The sequence below is a fragment of the Fukomys damarensis genome, unplaced genomic scaffold (genome assembly GCF_012274545.1).
Source record: "Fukomys damarensis isolate Sample0158 unplaced genomic scaffold, DMR_v1.0_HiC HiC_scaffold_19, whole genome shotgun sequence".
In the NCBI taxonomy this organism is placed as follows: domain Eukaryota; kingdom Metazoa; phylum Chordata; class Mammalia; order Rodentia; family Bathyergidae; genus Fukomys; species Fukomys damarensis.
In genome coordinates this window covers 23928492-23944069 of record NW_022900931.1, presented here as the reverse complement: position 1 = coordinate 23944069, position 15578 = coordinate 23928492, and the positions used below count along the sequence as shown (strand labels likewise).

The following is a 15578-nucleotide window of genomic DNA, read 5'->3' as shown; positions in this document are numbered from 1 at the left end:
ACAGGGAGGCTGGGAGGATGATCAAAACTTTGAGTCCAGCCTAGGAAATTTAGGGTCTTAATGAGACCCTGTCTCAGAAAAAAAGGGGCTGGAGATGTAGCTCAGTGAAGAGGGCCTTGGTTCAAGCTTTAGTATGAAAAAAAAAAAGACAAAGGTAAAACCTAACTGTACTAGGTTGCTTAAGTATAGTGTAATAGAAAATTAGTTTATTATTAACATTAGGTAATAATATGATGACATTTATATAGTGCCTTCAGTTTTTGCACATCAAATGCACGTTTTTTTGGTACCAGGGATCAAACTTGGGTCCTTGAGCTTGCGAGGCAGGTGGTGGAACCACTGAGCTAAATCCCTGGCCCTAAGTATATGTTTTCTTTTTGATTTGAATTTCTCAAGGCCTCTGGGAAGTTGATATTTTTTCCGTCTCCTTTTTATATGTAAAAAAATTGGGAAGCCAGGCATAGTGGTGCATACCTGTAATTCCAACACTTGGGAGTCCAGGGTCAGCCTGGACTGCATAGTAAGACCTTTGTCTCCAAAAAAACCCAACAAAAACAACACCAAAAAACCCCACCAACCAACCCCACAAACAAAGAAATAAATAATTGGGAATGATAGCCCAGGTCTCATTTTTCTATTTAGTAGGAGGCATTATTTCCTCTGCCTGCCAGCTGTTAGGAGTGAGATGGGTGCTGGCCAGCAGGTCCTCACCAGACAAAGCTGCTGGATGCTGAGCCACTAGAGATGAGAAAGAACCAGAAAATCATGGCATACGAACTTTGACGAGGACCTGAGGCTAATCTAGTCTAACGTTTTCATTTACAGTTGAGAAAACCGAGACTCAGAAGTTGGCTGAAGGTGGTGTAAGGGTGAAAGGTATGGAACCTACTGTAGTGATCTCTGAGGTACATTGAACGATCCTATGAGACTCTTGGTGGGAAAGGAAGAGAAGTGAGTGGATCCAAGCAGTTGAACGTTACTGACCAGAATAAAAGTTGGCAAGTAGGCAGCATTTATCACACTGTTATGCTTTGAAGTGAACGGCCTGCAAAGTTGATACAGGGACTTGACTACAAGCTTTTTAAAGCAGTGTTTGGTAGACAGAATAACAGAGATGTCAACAGGGGGTCCTCAGAACCTGTCATTCTGTCACCTTAAGTGGGGAAAGGGCCGTTGCAGATGAGACTGAGGCACTGGGGTGCTGGGTGAGAAGATTACCCTGTGGGTCCAATCAAAAAACCACATAAAATTTAAAAGGGAAGAAACTTTCCCAGCTGTGGTCAGAGAGGGCACAGTGATGGACGAAGGGTCAGAGAAACGTGTGTGACAGCCACTGCTGGCCTTCAGGAATGAAGAAAAAATATAGTTTTTGGCTTTTGTGACTTGAATTTTCAATCTTTGTGTGAAGTACGTGACTTAAATGAACCTATTATTTGTAGGTGGTGGATCCTGGATGGAACTGGCTTCTTTATTGAGAAGAGTATAATTCTGTATGAAAACTCAATCCATACCTATGTTGCAGCTGTGTGCACACCCAGTTCAACACTGGAAATAAAAACTGTTTCGGTGGAAACAAAACAAACGAAAGAACAAGAGGGAGCTGTGGGTGAGCTGCTCCGTGGCAGGTCCTCCGCGCTGAGAAGTTTAGACCCCGGGGTGCCTCCCACCAGAGAGCTCCACGGTGGGCAGGGCTCCAGGAGGCAGAGCTTTGGACAAACCAAAGAAGGTGGCAAAGGCAAGGGAACATTCTTCTTGAAACCTCCAAGAAAGACATTTAGTCCAATAAATATCTTGATCTTAGCGCGGGAAGACCTTTATTGGACTTAAACCCAGCTCCTGCGGGGTCCTGGGTTCTGTCAATGCTCAGAGCCTCGCCCAGGCCGCGCTGCTGCCCCTGGTTCGCAGCTTCCCGGCCGCCCAGGGCCCGGGAGTCCCCCGGCTGTGTTCAGGTGAAGCTGGGAGAACACACCTGCCTCACTTCGCGTTACATTTCCTTGAAACAGCGACAGAGACGGAGACAGACCCTTGAATGAGGGTCTGTGTAGAAGTTTGCTGGAAAACGAAGAGGTCGCCGGCACGCGCCGCAGAGTGGCCCCCTCCAGGCCCTGTGGACACAGCAGATAGACAGTGTTTGCTCCTTAGATACCCGCTGGTTGATAAGGGGGCAGAAATGGGGGACATGAGAACGGAAACGCTGCTGGAAAGGGCTCATCACGAAGTCCGCGTGGGCCGGCAGTACCCGCCCTGTTCGCTACATCCGCAGAAGTCGATGGGTTTGCACCATTGTATGCCTGATGAGCGACTAGTGATTTTTATTTCCACTTACTCCTTTCAGGTCTTCTCGCCGTGGCGGTGGTGACTTGTCCCCCAGCGGGGTTCAGGCTCTGGGGAGTCTGACAGCTTCCAGCGCCCCAAGGCACCGCTGCGGGCCGGACAGCAGGGGCCGCTGTCGCCCTGCCGGGCGGCCCCCTTTCCACCGGGCCTGGGGTCTCCTTGCTCCTGGTCCAGCGGTCGCCGGGCGAGATGAGGACGAAGCTCCGCCACCTGTCCAGACCGAGCGTCGGCAGCGCTGCTCGCCTGGCGTCCCGGAAACCGGCGCCCGCAGTCTTCCCCGTGGGGAGCCCCACGCCAGGCAATCGTGCTCCGAGAAGGCGCACACGGTAGAGGATGGGGCGACTGGCGCGGTGTAGGAGGCCCCGGTGATGCCCAGGGCCGGACTTGGAAGTCGGGGAAGAGAAAGTGCAGGAAGTGGGGCCGTGTTTTTCACGTGAGCAGACAATCTCCAGGTGAAGGAACTTGGATTTCCCGGAAATCCGTGGCTTTTGCTTCTGTGCTTTTGTGAGGTTAAACGCGGAGAGCAGCAGGAAGAAAACGGGGGGGATGAGGGAAACCCCTGCGCTGGGGGGCGGGAGCTGCTGGCTTCCTCTGGAGAGGGCTCTCTGGGCCGTGGTGATACCTAAGTGAACACTGCGAACCCCCTTCCTAAGGGGGGTCTGCAGGGGCCTGGGAGATTTCCCGGCGCTCACTCTTTCTTTAGACACCATCCATCTCGGCTGTACCCTAACCTCCAAACATTGCCTGGTAGCATTGCTGTACCAAGGACTATTGATTGTGTGTGTGTGTGTGTGTGTGTGTGTGTGTGTGTGCGCGCGTGCGCGTGCGCGTGCGCGTGATACTGGGAAGGACTGAACCCAGGGCTTCCACAATGAAATACAACTCTGATCCTTTTTATTTTTTATTTTGAGGCAGTGTCTTTCTAAGTCACTAAGTTGCCTGGGCTTGGACGTGAGATCCTCCTGCCTCAGCCCCCCACAGTGCTGGGATTATAGGCCTGGGCCCCCAGCCCAACTGCAGCAGACTCTTAACAACTGCATAATCAAAGCAAACTGAGGGTAGTGATTGCATTCTTTTGTTATGGAAGGAATCAGTAAGTGACACACAGAGAGGCAGCAGAATAGAAGTAAAACAACAAATTTACTTATCAATAAGTAAATTTACTTATTGATTCCTTGTCTATATCACATAAGCTGTACCTGGATCGAGGATGAACTGGGTTACAACTCCTCCTTTTATAGAGTCTCACAGCCTTGACTTCATTTGGGTGGTTACATTTCATTCTTACAGTTCAAATCAAGGTCACAGGATAGTTCATTTTCAACCCAGACGTAACAGTTCTTTGTAGTTGGGAGTTTACCTTTAAGATTTGCCTAGTTTTCTCTTCTAGTCCATAGGAAAGGGCTGTTCAGGGTCAGGGGAGCAAATGTTAGCAATGGGTCTTTTCATCTAGACACTCTTACGATCATGTGGTTCCAGTCTCTTCGGAGCTCAAGACCTTGCTGACCCTGTTATCTCAGGGTCAGACCAATGCCTCATTCAGCAATTAGTGCCTTCAGTGCCTGTTAGTTCTGAGCTAAACAAAACAAACTGCTGTTAGAAACAGCAGAAGCCATTTTACATTGTAACACTTTATAGGTTTTTGCAATTTATAAAACTTTGCCCTATCTCTTTTAATTACAATTTTATACTCATGCTTAATATTATAGGCAAACATCATAAATGAAAAGAAACCTGCCTTAATTTTTCCTTTTATAGCTATTGACATCCTATAGCCCCAACCAAGGCAAATGGCCCTGTCTTATGTATTTAGGGGTGGTCCTTAACACTGTCAGATAATAGGACATATAGAAATATGGTGCTATTTCTAGAACATTGACCAAATTAAAACTACTATGCATATCATTTAAGGTTAAGTCAGAATTCTGGTAAGGATAGTGTCTGTTCATTTTCTGTTGCTATAGCAGAAGATCTGATACTGGGAATTGCATAAAGAGAGGAAGGTTATTTAACACAGGAGGTGGAAAGTCCAAGGTTGAGCTGATGCTCCTGACAGGGCCTTGAGTTGCATCATAAGTAGCAGCAGAAGGGCAGGTAGGAGGGTGCTGACGAGGCAAAGCGAGGGGCGGCCCCTGCCTCGTGACAACCCGCGCTCGTGGTACCTGGTCCAGTCCCACGAGAAGGCGTTACTTCTTCTTCTTAATGATCAAATTCCTTCTCAAAGGCCTCACCATCCTTACACTGTGGACCACATTTTGGAGTAAGTTTCAGAGGGGACACACAGGGGAAGATGCTAAAAGTTTGAGTGAAAAAATGTTTCAAATTGTACAGTGTGGTTATTTGAAAATGTATGCACAGTATTCACATTTGAAATCAGGTGCCCTTGGGTAGAAGCTTTGAAACTTTCATTTTAGATGTATAACTCGATCTGGCATGATTTAACTGAGGTACTGTGTGGCAGGGTCAGTTCAGGGCGTTGTGTTGGATGACTCCTGGGAATGGCATTGTTCTATTTGTATTGTGCTAGCAACGAAAAACATTTTCCAGAAATGACAATTAGGGGTTTTCTTTCTTTATTTTTTTGAGACAGGGTAGTTCAGGCTATGTAGTTCAGGCTGGCTTTGAACTCATTGTGTGGCCTAGGCTGGCCTTGAACTCATGGTGATCCTCTTGCCTCAGCCTCTCAAGTGTTGGGATTCCATGCCTGGCCTCAATTTGGGGTTCTAGGCAAGTTGACCTGAAAAGCTTTCTTTCTGACAGTGAACTATCGGGATCCATTGTATGTCAGAGACACTCCTAGTTGTGTCAGCCAAGAAAAAGGGCTGAAAATCTACTTCTTTGAAGTCCTTCTTCAGTCGGGTTGGGCTGGTGTGGACCAGCCTGGAAAGCCCCTGCTAAGCCTCAACTAAGTGCTTTATGAGGGCTCTTCAGCAGGACCCAAACTTGCTGTAGCCTCTGGCCAGGGAGAGGCTCAAGCAGCAGGAAGGCCTGTGTGTGAGTAGGAGAGGCGGCATGCTTGGCTGCAGTCCAGGGCGGGACTAAGGCAGTCTGTCTCGAGGGCTGTGTTTTCCATCACATTTGTGTCAGGGCCCACAAACCAGCCGTCTGGTTTGAACCAAATCACTGCCCTGCCTCCTGCCTCCCGGGTCTTTTCTACCTCTCCTAAGGTCTGATGCTTTACCTTTCCTGCGGCCGCTGTCTGGTATGAGTCAGAGTGAGTTCGGGTGGAAGAAGACAAAGGAGTGTTCTTTAAGCCCCAGCAAAGAAACACGCAGGTGTGGAGGTCCCTGTACGAGGCAGAGGTTAGCAGAGGCTGGTTCAGGTGCGTGTACCCCGAAGTCCCGCAGGCAGGGGCACACGGTAGTGACTTCGTGCCCTGGACTCCAAGTGTGCATCTTCCTTCCTCCTCGTTTGCATCACTTCAGAATTTAGCTGAGTACAAACACAACTAAATATCCAGTGAACTTTTCAAATGGTGGGAAGTTGGAATAGAGCAAGCGCCAGAGAAGATGTAAGAAATACAAGGCCAGTTGTGGTTTCCCTGCTTGTTAACTGACGGGCACGGTTTAATCTCTGCGTCCTGGTCTCCCCGTTGGTAGATTATGGATTTTAGATTTTGTTGCTTGCTTCTGAAGCACCCTTATTTTCGCACACACTTAGGATCTGGTGGCTTTTGTGGAGCATGTGCTGCATTTCGTAGTTCATGAGAGGGGTTAAGGGCTGGATGGCAGGGCTGCCCTTTTGCTGCTTCAGCAGGGCGGTGTGGCTGTAGTGACACAGAATTTGCAGTGGCCGTCATCTTTGCAGTGCATGTTTGCATCCCTTTTGGAAGCCTGAGCAGCTCCCATGACCCCAAGCAACCTTGATGTCACTCTTTTTCATCACCTGCTATATCTAATCATGGGCTTGTGATCGGGAAGTCTCACACCTGGGATTTCAGATCTGGGATTTACTTTCCAACTTCGAGTAAGTTACTTCACTTAAACTTTAGCTTCCATATGCAGTGTGAAGCTAGTGAAACAGCCACAGCTTATTCTGAAATGATTTTCTGCGACATAAGTAAAGATAATTTTGAAGAACATTTCAATTTCACAGGGAAGAGAACTGTAGATAAATTCCGTGTGGTTTATAATTATCTATATACTTTACCACCGCACTCATCTTACTAAGTCTCCTTTTTCTTGGGCCAGTATTAAAATGGATTACTTAAAATTCACAGAGTTAGCAATTGTATCAGTTACTTCCTGTTACTGGGAAAAAATACCTGACATTTGAAACTTAAACAAGAAGTTTGAGCTGGGGATGTAGCTCAGCGGCGCCGTGCCTGCCTGGCAAGCACAAGATTGCTGGGTCTGAAAACAGAAGAAGAGGAAAAAAAAGTTTATTTTGGCTGATGGTTTTAGAGGGCTCAGTGCACAGTTGGCCGGCTCCAAGGCAGAGGGGCGCCATGGAAAGGCTTGGCAGAAGAGAGCTGCTCACCTCATGGCCGCCAGGAAATAAAGATTGAAGTGAAGAACTGGGGACAAGAATATATGCTTCCAGGTCACATCTCTAGGGTCTCACACCAGCCTCTACCTCCTAACAGAACATTCAGCAGTGACCTTGTCAATGGGTTCATCCACTGTGAGTATAGTGCCCATGGGGCCCAGTCATCCTCTTCTGAAGGCATGACACTTTGGGAGGACATTTTAGATCTAGGTCATATCAGCAATGGCTAGGAAACAGAAGCAGGCTCACTGGAAGGTAAGAGACTGGATGATCTCCAGCAGGCAGGTAGTAAAGATTTGGTAATGTCACTATCACCAGGACCATAACTAGTGACAGTCTGGGGATTTATAGATACAGACGGTGGAGATAAATTGCTTACTAAAAGGAATTCTTTGAACCGTGGTGTAGAACTTTCTGCACTAGATTTGGTGTCTTGTATATGAGCTGTGGGTTTAGCAGCAATATTGGGGCCAGATAGGGCCCAATATTTGTAGGACTTTAGTCAAATAGATTTTGAGTACGTAGGGAGCAGCGGACTTCGCAGGAGGCTGGATAAATAGAATTATTCACGTTGGTAGGAAGTTAGGCATTTGGATTCCTTGGACACGTTCCGTAGTCCTGCCATTTCACGACAACCTGGGGAATTTCGATCACCTCAGTGCTGTCACGGGAAGGAACCCTGGATCTGTTGTCACTACAGCAGTGCCTTGAATGCTGTGCCTTGGACTCTGTCCACTTTACAGTCCCAGGTGGGTCACTGGCACCCTCATGTTACCCTGTGGTACCAACACAGACGGCGGGTCTGTCCCGTCTCAAGAGGGCATTTGAGGCCCAGCCCGCACTAGGAATGATTCTCTGAGAGGCAGAACATCGTCTGCTTTCATCAAATCGTACACAAATTCTGGTTTAGCCTCTTGAGGCTGTGGAACTGTCAGTGCTATAAAGTGGAACTTGTCTCCTGGAAGCTACAAAATGACCTTGAGAGAAACCAAGTGATACCTGAATATAAGGAAAGACACTCTGTGTCTTACATAAGGAAAACATCATATGGTTAAGTACCAGTACTCCTCAAATTGATTACATATTCTAAATAGTTTCAATCCAAATTTCGACGTCGTTTTTCCAGAAATGGTCAAGCCAATTCTAAAACTTATATGAAAACACAAAGGAATCAGAATCAACAAAACAATCTTGAGAATGAAAACAGGAGTTGGAGGGCTGAGACTTTACTTACTGTAAAGCCACAGTACTCTGTGGTACTGGCATAAAGACAGACATATAGATCAGTCAGAGAGTACTGGAAGTCTGAGGTCTCAATTTAAAAGACAAAAGCAATATGAAAGACAATTCTGATTCTGCAAAGAGAAAGAAAAATGTTCTTGGGGATCTACTTAAGCCATAGTATGGCATAGTACAGATGTTAAGAACATAGACTCTAAGCCGGGTGTTGTGGTGCACACCTGTAATCCCAGCACTTGGGAGGCTGAGGCAGGAGGATCGCTGTGAGTTCGAGACCAGCCTGGGTTACATAGTGGGTTCCAGATCAGTCTCACCTGCATAGTGAGACCATGTCTCAAAAAAACAAACAAAAAAAAGACATAGACTCTAAGGCCAGATGGGTGGGGTTGGAATCCCATTCCTATGGCTTAGCAGGTGTTGACTCAGGGGTTGTGAGGGAATAGATTTAATACAGGACACATAATTATAGGGTTATTTTATAATATTCCTCCAGAAAAGTCAAATGCAGAAGAGTGCAAGAGACCTGTTGAAAGACCCAAAGAACCCAGCTGAAGGCCCAGAGCCCACGGCAATGTCTCACGCAAGTTTGTAAGAAGGATCTGCCCTGGGGAGCCTCAAAGGCCAGTGGTGGAAGCTATAAGATCTGCTTTGGTGGGGTGAAAGATCTGTGCCACCAGGCTGAGGGATCTGCCCTGGAGCCCGGAAGTGATGCTCCAGGCGAAGACCAGGGCTTCCCTGAGGAGAACAGCGCCATCCAGTGACAGGGAGGCCTGAGCTCCTCTGATCACCACAGCAGCCCAGTTTGTATCAGGAAAACCAGCCTCAGCAAGCTCCTCCAGGAAAATCAGCAGCATAGATCTTCCCCTCCAGGTTTCTTTTTATCCACTGGCTACAGTCCTCAGGTAGGCGGGTCTTCCACAACCCGATCCAGGTTGACTCAGCTCAGCTGGGCGGCACAAGTTGATCCACCACAATCCACCCCTGGTCAGCTTGATAACCAGACATTTCCTTACCCGGCTGCTGTAACTCAGGCATCGGCTCAGCAGCAGGTCCACTCAGCAGCAGGTGCACTTAGCCTGTCTGCTTCCTGGTTTCTTCATCTGTGAATCAGATGACTGACCTTGAGTAAACCGCCTACAACAGTACCTAACATGTAGTGGGCACCGCAGAAATATTTGCCATTGTAACTGCACGCCATAAACTCTACTAGGAAGTAGGGGGAAGAAAAACCAGGATCAGAGGAGCCTGGGCTGAATATAAATGTCAATTAAGGAGGAGCCTGGCAGGGAGTTCAGAGGCTAGCTTTAGCTGATTAAAAGCCAGGACTCTGCTCCCGACTGGTACCTGGGAAGAGCCTGGGGTTGGTGGAAGGGGAGGTAGAGGGGAGATGGGTCGAGGAGGACACCTAAGATTAGCCTTCTCCCCTGAATAAAGCTCTGGCGCTGCATCTGGGGGGGCACACGGAGGAGGCGCCAGAGACAGCACTGCAACACTGAATCAGTCTTGTTTTCAGTGTAAATAAATACCAGGCAGAACTCTCCAGGGTTTTCTTCTGGGAGTAAGCTCAGGCTCTTTGCCCTCCCTCTCTGATAGGAGGCTGTCTTTTTTATTCAGATGTTTGCTGGGCTTTCATTTCAGAAAGTAAGGTCAGACCAGTCTTTAGATATGAATGCCACTGTCAGATTTTTTTCCCGGGACAAACGGAGCCTCCGTGACAGGTGTCTCCAGCGTTACCCCTGCCCACTGGCATAAACTTCCTCATCTTGGTAGAAGTGAAGATTCTTGATTGTTCTGTAGATCTCTCTTTCTGTCACTAGACAGCAAGTGGAGATACTCGTAGAAAAGCTGGGTTATTTACACATTTTGAGGAACTGATACATAGTATTAAACCCCTTGTTTAAAAGGATAGAAAAAAAAATAAAAGGAAAGAGACAGGGCCAAGCATTTATCCCAGTGGTACTGAGTTCGATTCCTCATACTGGAAAAAAAAAAAAAAGGAAAAAGGACAGAACAATTCTGTTGTTCACTTTCCCTTTGGTTGTTTTATTTTGGAATTCTCTTCTTCTATGTAAATATATACATAGTGATATGGAGCTTGAACCTAGGGCCTTCACACTGAGCTACATCCAAGTCTTTTAAAAAGTTATTTCTTACTTTTTTGTTTTACTTTTTTTTTGATGGGTTAGTTCAGGCTGTCCTTGAACCAACTATGTAGGCCATTCTGGTCTTGAACTCATGGTGATCTTCCTGCCTCAGCCTCCAACTGCTGGGATTACAGGTGTGTGTTACTTTTTAAATTTTGAGGTAGGCTTTCACTAAGTTGCTAAGTTGCCTGGACTGGGCTCGAACTTGTGATCGTCCTGCCTCAGTTTCCCAAAGTGCTGGGATTATAGGCAAGGCATGCACCACCACACCTGACTTATAAATATATTTTATATATTCATGGTTTCTTGGGTACTCCCCACGGGGTGGTGGTGATAATGATAATCCCCTGTACTATTATCACTCATTGTGTATTTTCTCCTGCCTCACACACAGCTGTCTGGGAAGGAAAATTCATGGGCTTGCTTAGGGTCACACAGCACCCCAGCCAAGGGCTGGACTGGAGATCCTGTGCTGCTTTGCCTGATTCAGGAAAGGAGTCCTCCACCGTACATTTCTCCTAGAACTTTCTCTAACAATGCAGGGGAGAAAAATGTGATGGATTTCAGCGCAGAAGGCAGTTGAAGCCTAAGTGAAGATTAGTGGCAGGGTCTCGTCATACCAGGGAACACACTGGTACAGATATAGCATTATTCAAAGTTCATTTGAAGGGCTGGGTATGTGGCTCAGTGGTGTCATGCCTGCCTGGCCTGTGCAAGGTCCTGAGTTCAGTTCCCAGTACTGTAAACAAAACAATAAAGACAGTACTAAGAGTTTATTTGATCTGAGATTTTTTTCCAAAGTGAATCTTTGTTTGTTTGTTTTTTAGACAGTGTCTCACTTTGTAATTCAGGCTGGCCTTGAACTTGCTAGGTAGCCCAAATTGGTCTTGAACTCATGGTGATCTTCCTTCCTCAGCCTTGTGAGTGCTGGAATTACAGGTATATGCCAGTATACCTAGCAATCAAACTGCATCTTCTATCACCTGTCTTTAGATGTATTACCTTTGGTCTCCTTAACAATTAGTAGTGGTATGAGAGTGAAAAAAATCTGTGACCAAGAAATGATACAGCAGAGTACAGTTGGTCTGAAATCCTCTAAAATACCAAAGCTGTAACAGTTTAACAGATCCCCTGATCATATGCTACAGAAAAGTTTTAGCCAGGCGTGGTAGTGCATGCCTGTAATATCAGCACTCAGGAGGCTGAGGCAGGAACATAAAGTTGAGTTCAAGTGAGTTTGGGGCCAGCCTGAATTACATAGCAAGATCCTGTCTCAAAAAACAAAACAAAAACAAAAACAACCAAAAAAAAAAAAAGGTTTAACATTTGGAAGCAGGTGCTTTGGAAGAGATGGCTCTGTGTTTTGCCCTGGTGTGGCCGGCAGGATGCAGGTCCCTGGGTCTTGGGTGTGCAGTTGGGGTGAACCGGAGGGGTGAGGTGATGGCGAACACATGGGGTGTGGGCCAGCAGGGACGCTCGTCTGGGAGCGGGAGCTCCACAGCAGGACTGCAGAACGTTTCAGCTGTATTCAGGAGGACTGTTCCAGGCAGAGAGGACAAGGCCCATTTGCCAGTGTGGCATCCAGGACCAAACTGTATGGGAGGAGGCTGGAATCCGCAGCAGGAGAAGACCTTGGGTCAAAGCTGCACATTCCCAAATGTGGAAATATAGTAAGAAAAATAGAAAGAAGGGAGTCGGAGTGTTGGTGTCTTTGCTGCTGCCGTCAGGACTGACTCAGGACCTGAGTGGAAATTATCCAGCAGAGATACGATATCAGCGGAGCCAGCTGCAAGGCTGAGAGTTTCAGATGCAGAAGGAATGCGGCGCGTGCTGAGAGCGTCTCTCTGGTTAATTAAAAATACCACTGTCCAGCCACCTTCCCGTTTCTATAGCTTTACTTTACAGCATTATGCTCCTTGGTCCCTTCTGTTTAAATCACTGTTCCTTAACACGGGTGTCAAATTCCGAGACTGACTACCAGCTCTAATATTTAAGTTGTCAAGTCGGTGAAGTAGGAAGAATTAATGAAAAAAACAAAACAAAACAAAACATTAACTTTATGATTGCTTTAACTCCCACTCCCCATGCAGGAATGCATATACTTGGACCCCCAAATATTATAAATATTTAGATCAAATGTTTTAGTTTTGTTAAATTTTGTTATGTATGTTCATTTGACGAACATGGTTGTGACTCTGCCTCCCATCCTGTTAGGCAGACGAAGAGGGAAGGGGGACAGACAGAGTGACTCTTCTGGCCTCGGTGGTCATAATTTACACGACTTATGCCATGTATAAGCTCAGTGACCCTGGAACACGGATGTCAGCGTCACCACTTTCCAGATGGGAAGACTCAGGCTGAGAAACTTGAAACACCTGACGTGAGTGCTGGAGCGGGAGTGTTGGAGGGAGATCTGAATAGCAGCCCAACTTGAAAGCCTCCAGAGGAAACTGTGGGTCGGCGCAAGGCAGGTGTAGACACTGGAGCCACCTCAGCGCAGGTAGGAAGGTGAGGAGAAGAGAGGAAAGCCTGGGGTTGGAGAGCAGGCGGAAGAAAACGCCCAGGTGAACTAAGTTCTTGTGGGAGCCAGTCCTTGGCCTGCCCCTTTTGTGGGTGTGACTCACTTCCTGGTGTTCTTTGTGCTTCTTTACTGCCCTCAGGAGAGAAGCCAGAACCTGATCCCTAAAGTGGGGACACAGGCATGGCAAGGTCAGGGGTCAGGACTCTGGGCTCCGTGACTCAGCCACCCAGACAGCAGACCTTCAACACTGACTGTTATCACAGCGTCAAATCTGGGCGGACCCCACCTCCTCCCGGCCCACCTGCTCCCCAAGGAGGGGAGTGCCTCTGACTCCAGGCTGCACGGAGGTGGTCGCTGGTGAGCCCCTCCACTGGGTGTCCTTCCCATCTTCCGGGGCGTGTGTTAGTGTTTCCCTGAGAGTGCGTCCTGAGCACAGGACCTCTTCTGGGGCACACCCTGTGTGACACAGCCTAGAGGGTTTCTGATTGTGAACCCCCCCTCCCGCCCATCTGTGTCTCCACCTGGCTGTCTGGACCGCCTTTATCAGAGTGAGAAAGCGCGCGCGCGCGCGTGTGTGTGTGTGTGCGCGCTCGTGCCTTGTGCTCCTCCACTCTTGTGTGGACTGTCCTACACCTGCTTTTCTCAGCTTGGGCCCTCCTCTCTCCCAGAGGCCAGTGTGCCAGAACAGGTTGGAAGATTGATCGGGGAAACAAAACTGATCTCTTCACTTATGGGGAAAACCGCCGGGAGAAGCTTAAAGGACCAGCAGTGTCCCTGAGAAGGAAAAGCCTAGGATTAATCCCAACGAGGGAGGCTGATCCTTGGAAAGGCGATGTGGCTGACAGCAGTGGGAACGAGGTACTTGAGAGGGGCCTAGGCGGCTCCTGCAGGTCTCTTCCGGTGTGTTGATCAGGAAGAGAAGACTGGAGGATGAGAGGATGGTGAGAGGCACTTGTGTGTACAGCAGGCACTGGTTGTGTGTTGTTGGCTTTTCCCTCTTTTTGCTTCTGGGCTGAGGACACTGGAGACTGAGGATATTGATTTTATTTAGTGATCCAGGAAGAGAACATTATCAATAGGAGACCCAATTTAAGGTATATTATTTCTGAGCTTTTGAGGACATTAAAAAGAAAGTGGTAATTGCAATACAGATAAAACATTTTGAATTTGGATAAAGCCTCTGAGGAAATAAGATGTGACTACCCGTGTCATCATAGTTAAATCTGAAGCTGTTTAGGTATGGGGTGCTGGTGTCCTTTTACCTAGAAGTTATGCTGCCTATCTGTCTTGCGATCACTTTGTTCCTCTACAAAGTAAACTTTCCTGAGGTGCCAGGATACAAATTAAGCTTTCTCACCCAGACTGGATACACATGGGCTTCAGGAAGTCCCACAGACAGGTGAAAACAAGAAACAAGAAAAGCTGGGAATGCTTTCTGTCAACAGACCTCTCTTAAACAGGTTTAGAAATCCTGGGCGCAGTGGCAGAACCTCTTTTCCGAGGGTTTCAAAGTTCATTTTGAGTCCTGGCTCTCCCAGAAGACGGGAGATCAGAACAGTTGGTCTCTGTGTCTGAGCAGAGCGGGAGGACAGAGTACTTCCTCTCCTCCCCACCTCGTCCCACCCCGTCCCCACCGCGGGCACTGGGCAAGTCTGCTACGTGGATTCGAGGGGTTCCTCTGCAGTGTGCTCTCCAGTGCCGTCTTTGTCTCCCAGTTTGCTTCCATAGAATAGCAGAGCTGGGTCCCTGACAGAGCCAGGCTGGGGACCTGTGCTCTGTCCCTGGCATTTTAAGCCTTTTCTAGTCTTAAGGAATTTCACTCAGAAAAGCAGAAGCAGCAGAATTTGGGTCAGACCCAAGAAAATAATCCGACAGCCCATATTCTGGTAAGTACTGACAAAAACTCTGCCTCTATTCATTTTCAACACGTACTTTGAAGTCTGATATGGGAACATAATTTGTGTCCTTATAATTAAAGAACATGCAAGGCACATTTTACGTTCTTTAAAATTATGGTGTATTTGGTAACATTGGGTCTCAGCATTGTTGGTTTCCAGGGCTCTTGGATTCTTGACACTGTTGGTGTCGTTCGTTTGAATGACGGATACATATGTGCAATAGTTAAGGGACATTTGGTTGTAGGAAAAAGACCGGAGTGTGGCTGTGAGGCCCTGTCCATCTATGGGTCTTCATTTATTTTCTTCATGTGGCTACTTTGCAACCTAATCCCTCATAATCCAAGTCCTCAGTTTTGCCTCTCCTCCTTTGTCTGGAAGGGCACAGTGTAGCTGTTCAATAAAAGTTTATGAGATCCTATGAGTTTTACAGGAAAGACATCCTTGTTTGTTTCACAGGATGTTGGAGATAAGCGAGTGTGGAATGCGCTCCATCTCAGCGGTTCTTCTCAGTACTCTACCGATTCAGTGTTTTCACCCCCATAATTAGGTCTATTTCTAGATAGATTGAGAGTAAGGAAGACAGAAGGAGGAGGAGAGAAGGCTGAGCACACAGCAAGACAGTCCGTCTGTCCAGGGCTTCCCCTCCGTGTCTTACCCTTTGCACTCTTGAGTCTTTGAGTCCTGCACCCCACAGCCCACTGGTGACTCCCCGCTTTGGAGGGAGGGGCGCTTCTGTGTGCGCAGAGCGCAGCGGGTGGGTTGGTGCTCACTGAGCGGCAGGGGTGGGGCCGAGGGCGAGGCTGGGAACAGACTGAATCATGCTTTCCTGGAACAAGGCCAGGTGCTCTGAGGTCAGCTGAGAGATTCTGAACACTGCAGAAGCAGGCGAGAGACTGGGAGAGGAGCCGGATTTTAAAAGTCTTCTATATAGTTGTTTTTTTTTTTTTTTTTTTT

At 47.6% G+C, this 15578-nt stretch overlaps 1 protein-coding gene across 9 annotated transcripts in view; it reads left to right on the top strand.

Annotated features, from left to right (window-relative positions):
• Positions 1-2657: 2657 nt before the first annotated feature.
• Styk1 (serine/threonine/tyrosine kinase 1) overlaps positions 2658-15578 on the top strand; it is a 34804-nt gene continuing 21883 nt past the window's right edge. Inside the window, exons 1-4 of one of the 9 annotated variants that reach the window (XM_019210563.2) lie at positions 12432-12713; positions 12866-13083; positions 13395-13584; positions 14531-14612. In XM_019210563.2, coding sequence (XP_019066108.1) covers positions 13559-13584; positions 14531-14612 — 108 coding nt within the window. In that variant the 5' untranslated portion in view covers positions 12432-12713; positions 12866-13083; positions 13395-13558. Of the gene's footprint in view, positions 2787-12431; positions 12714-12844; positions 13084-13259; positions 13275-13394; positions 13585-14530; positions 14613-15578 lie in introns of those variants that run through there. The other 8 variants (XM_010643578.3, XM_010643580.3, XM_010643583.3 and 5 more) reach the window with 8 other exon arrangements.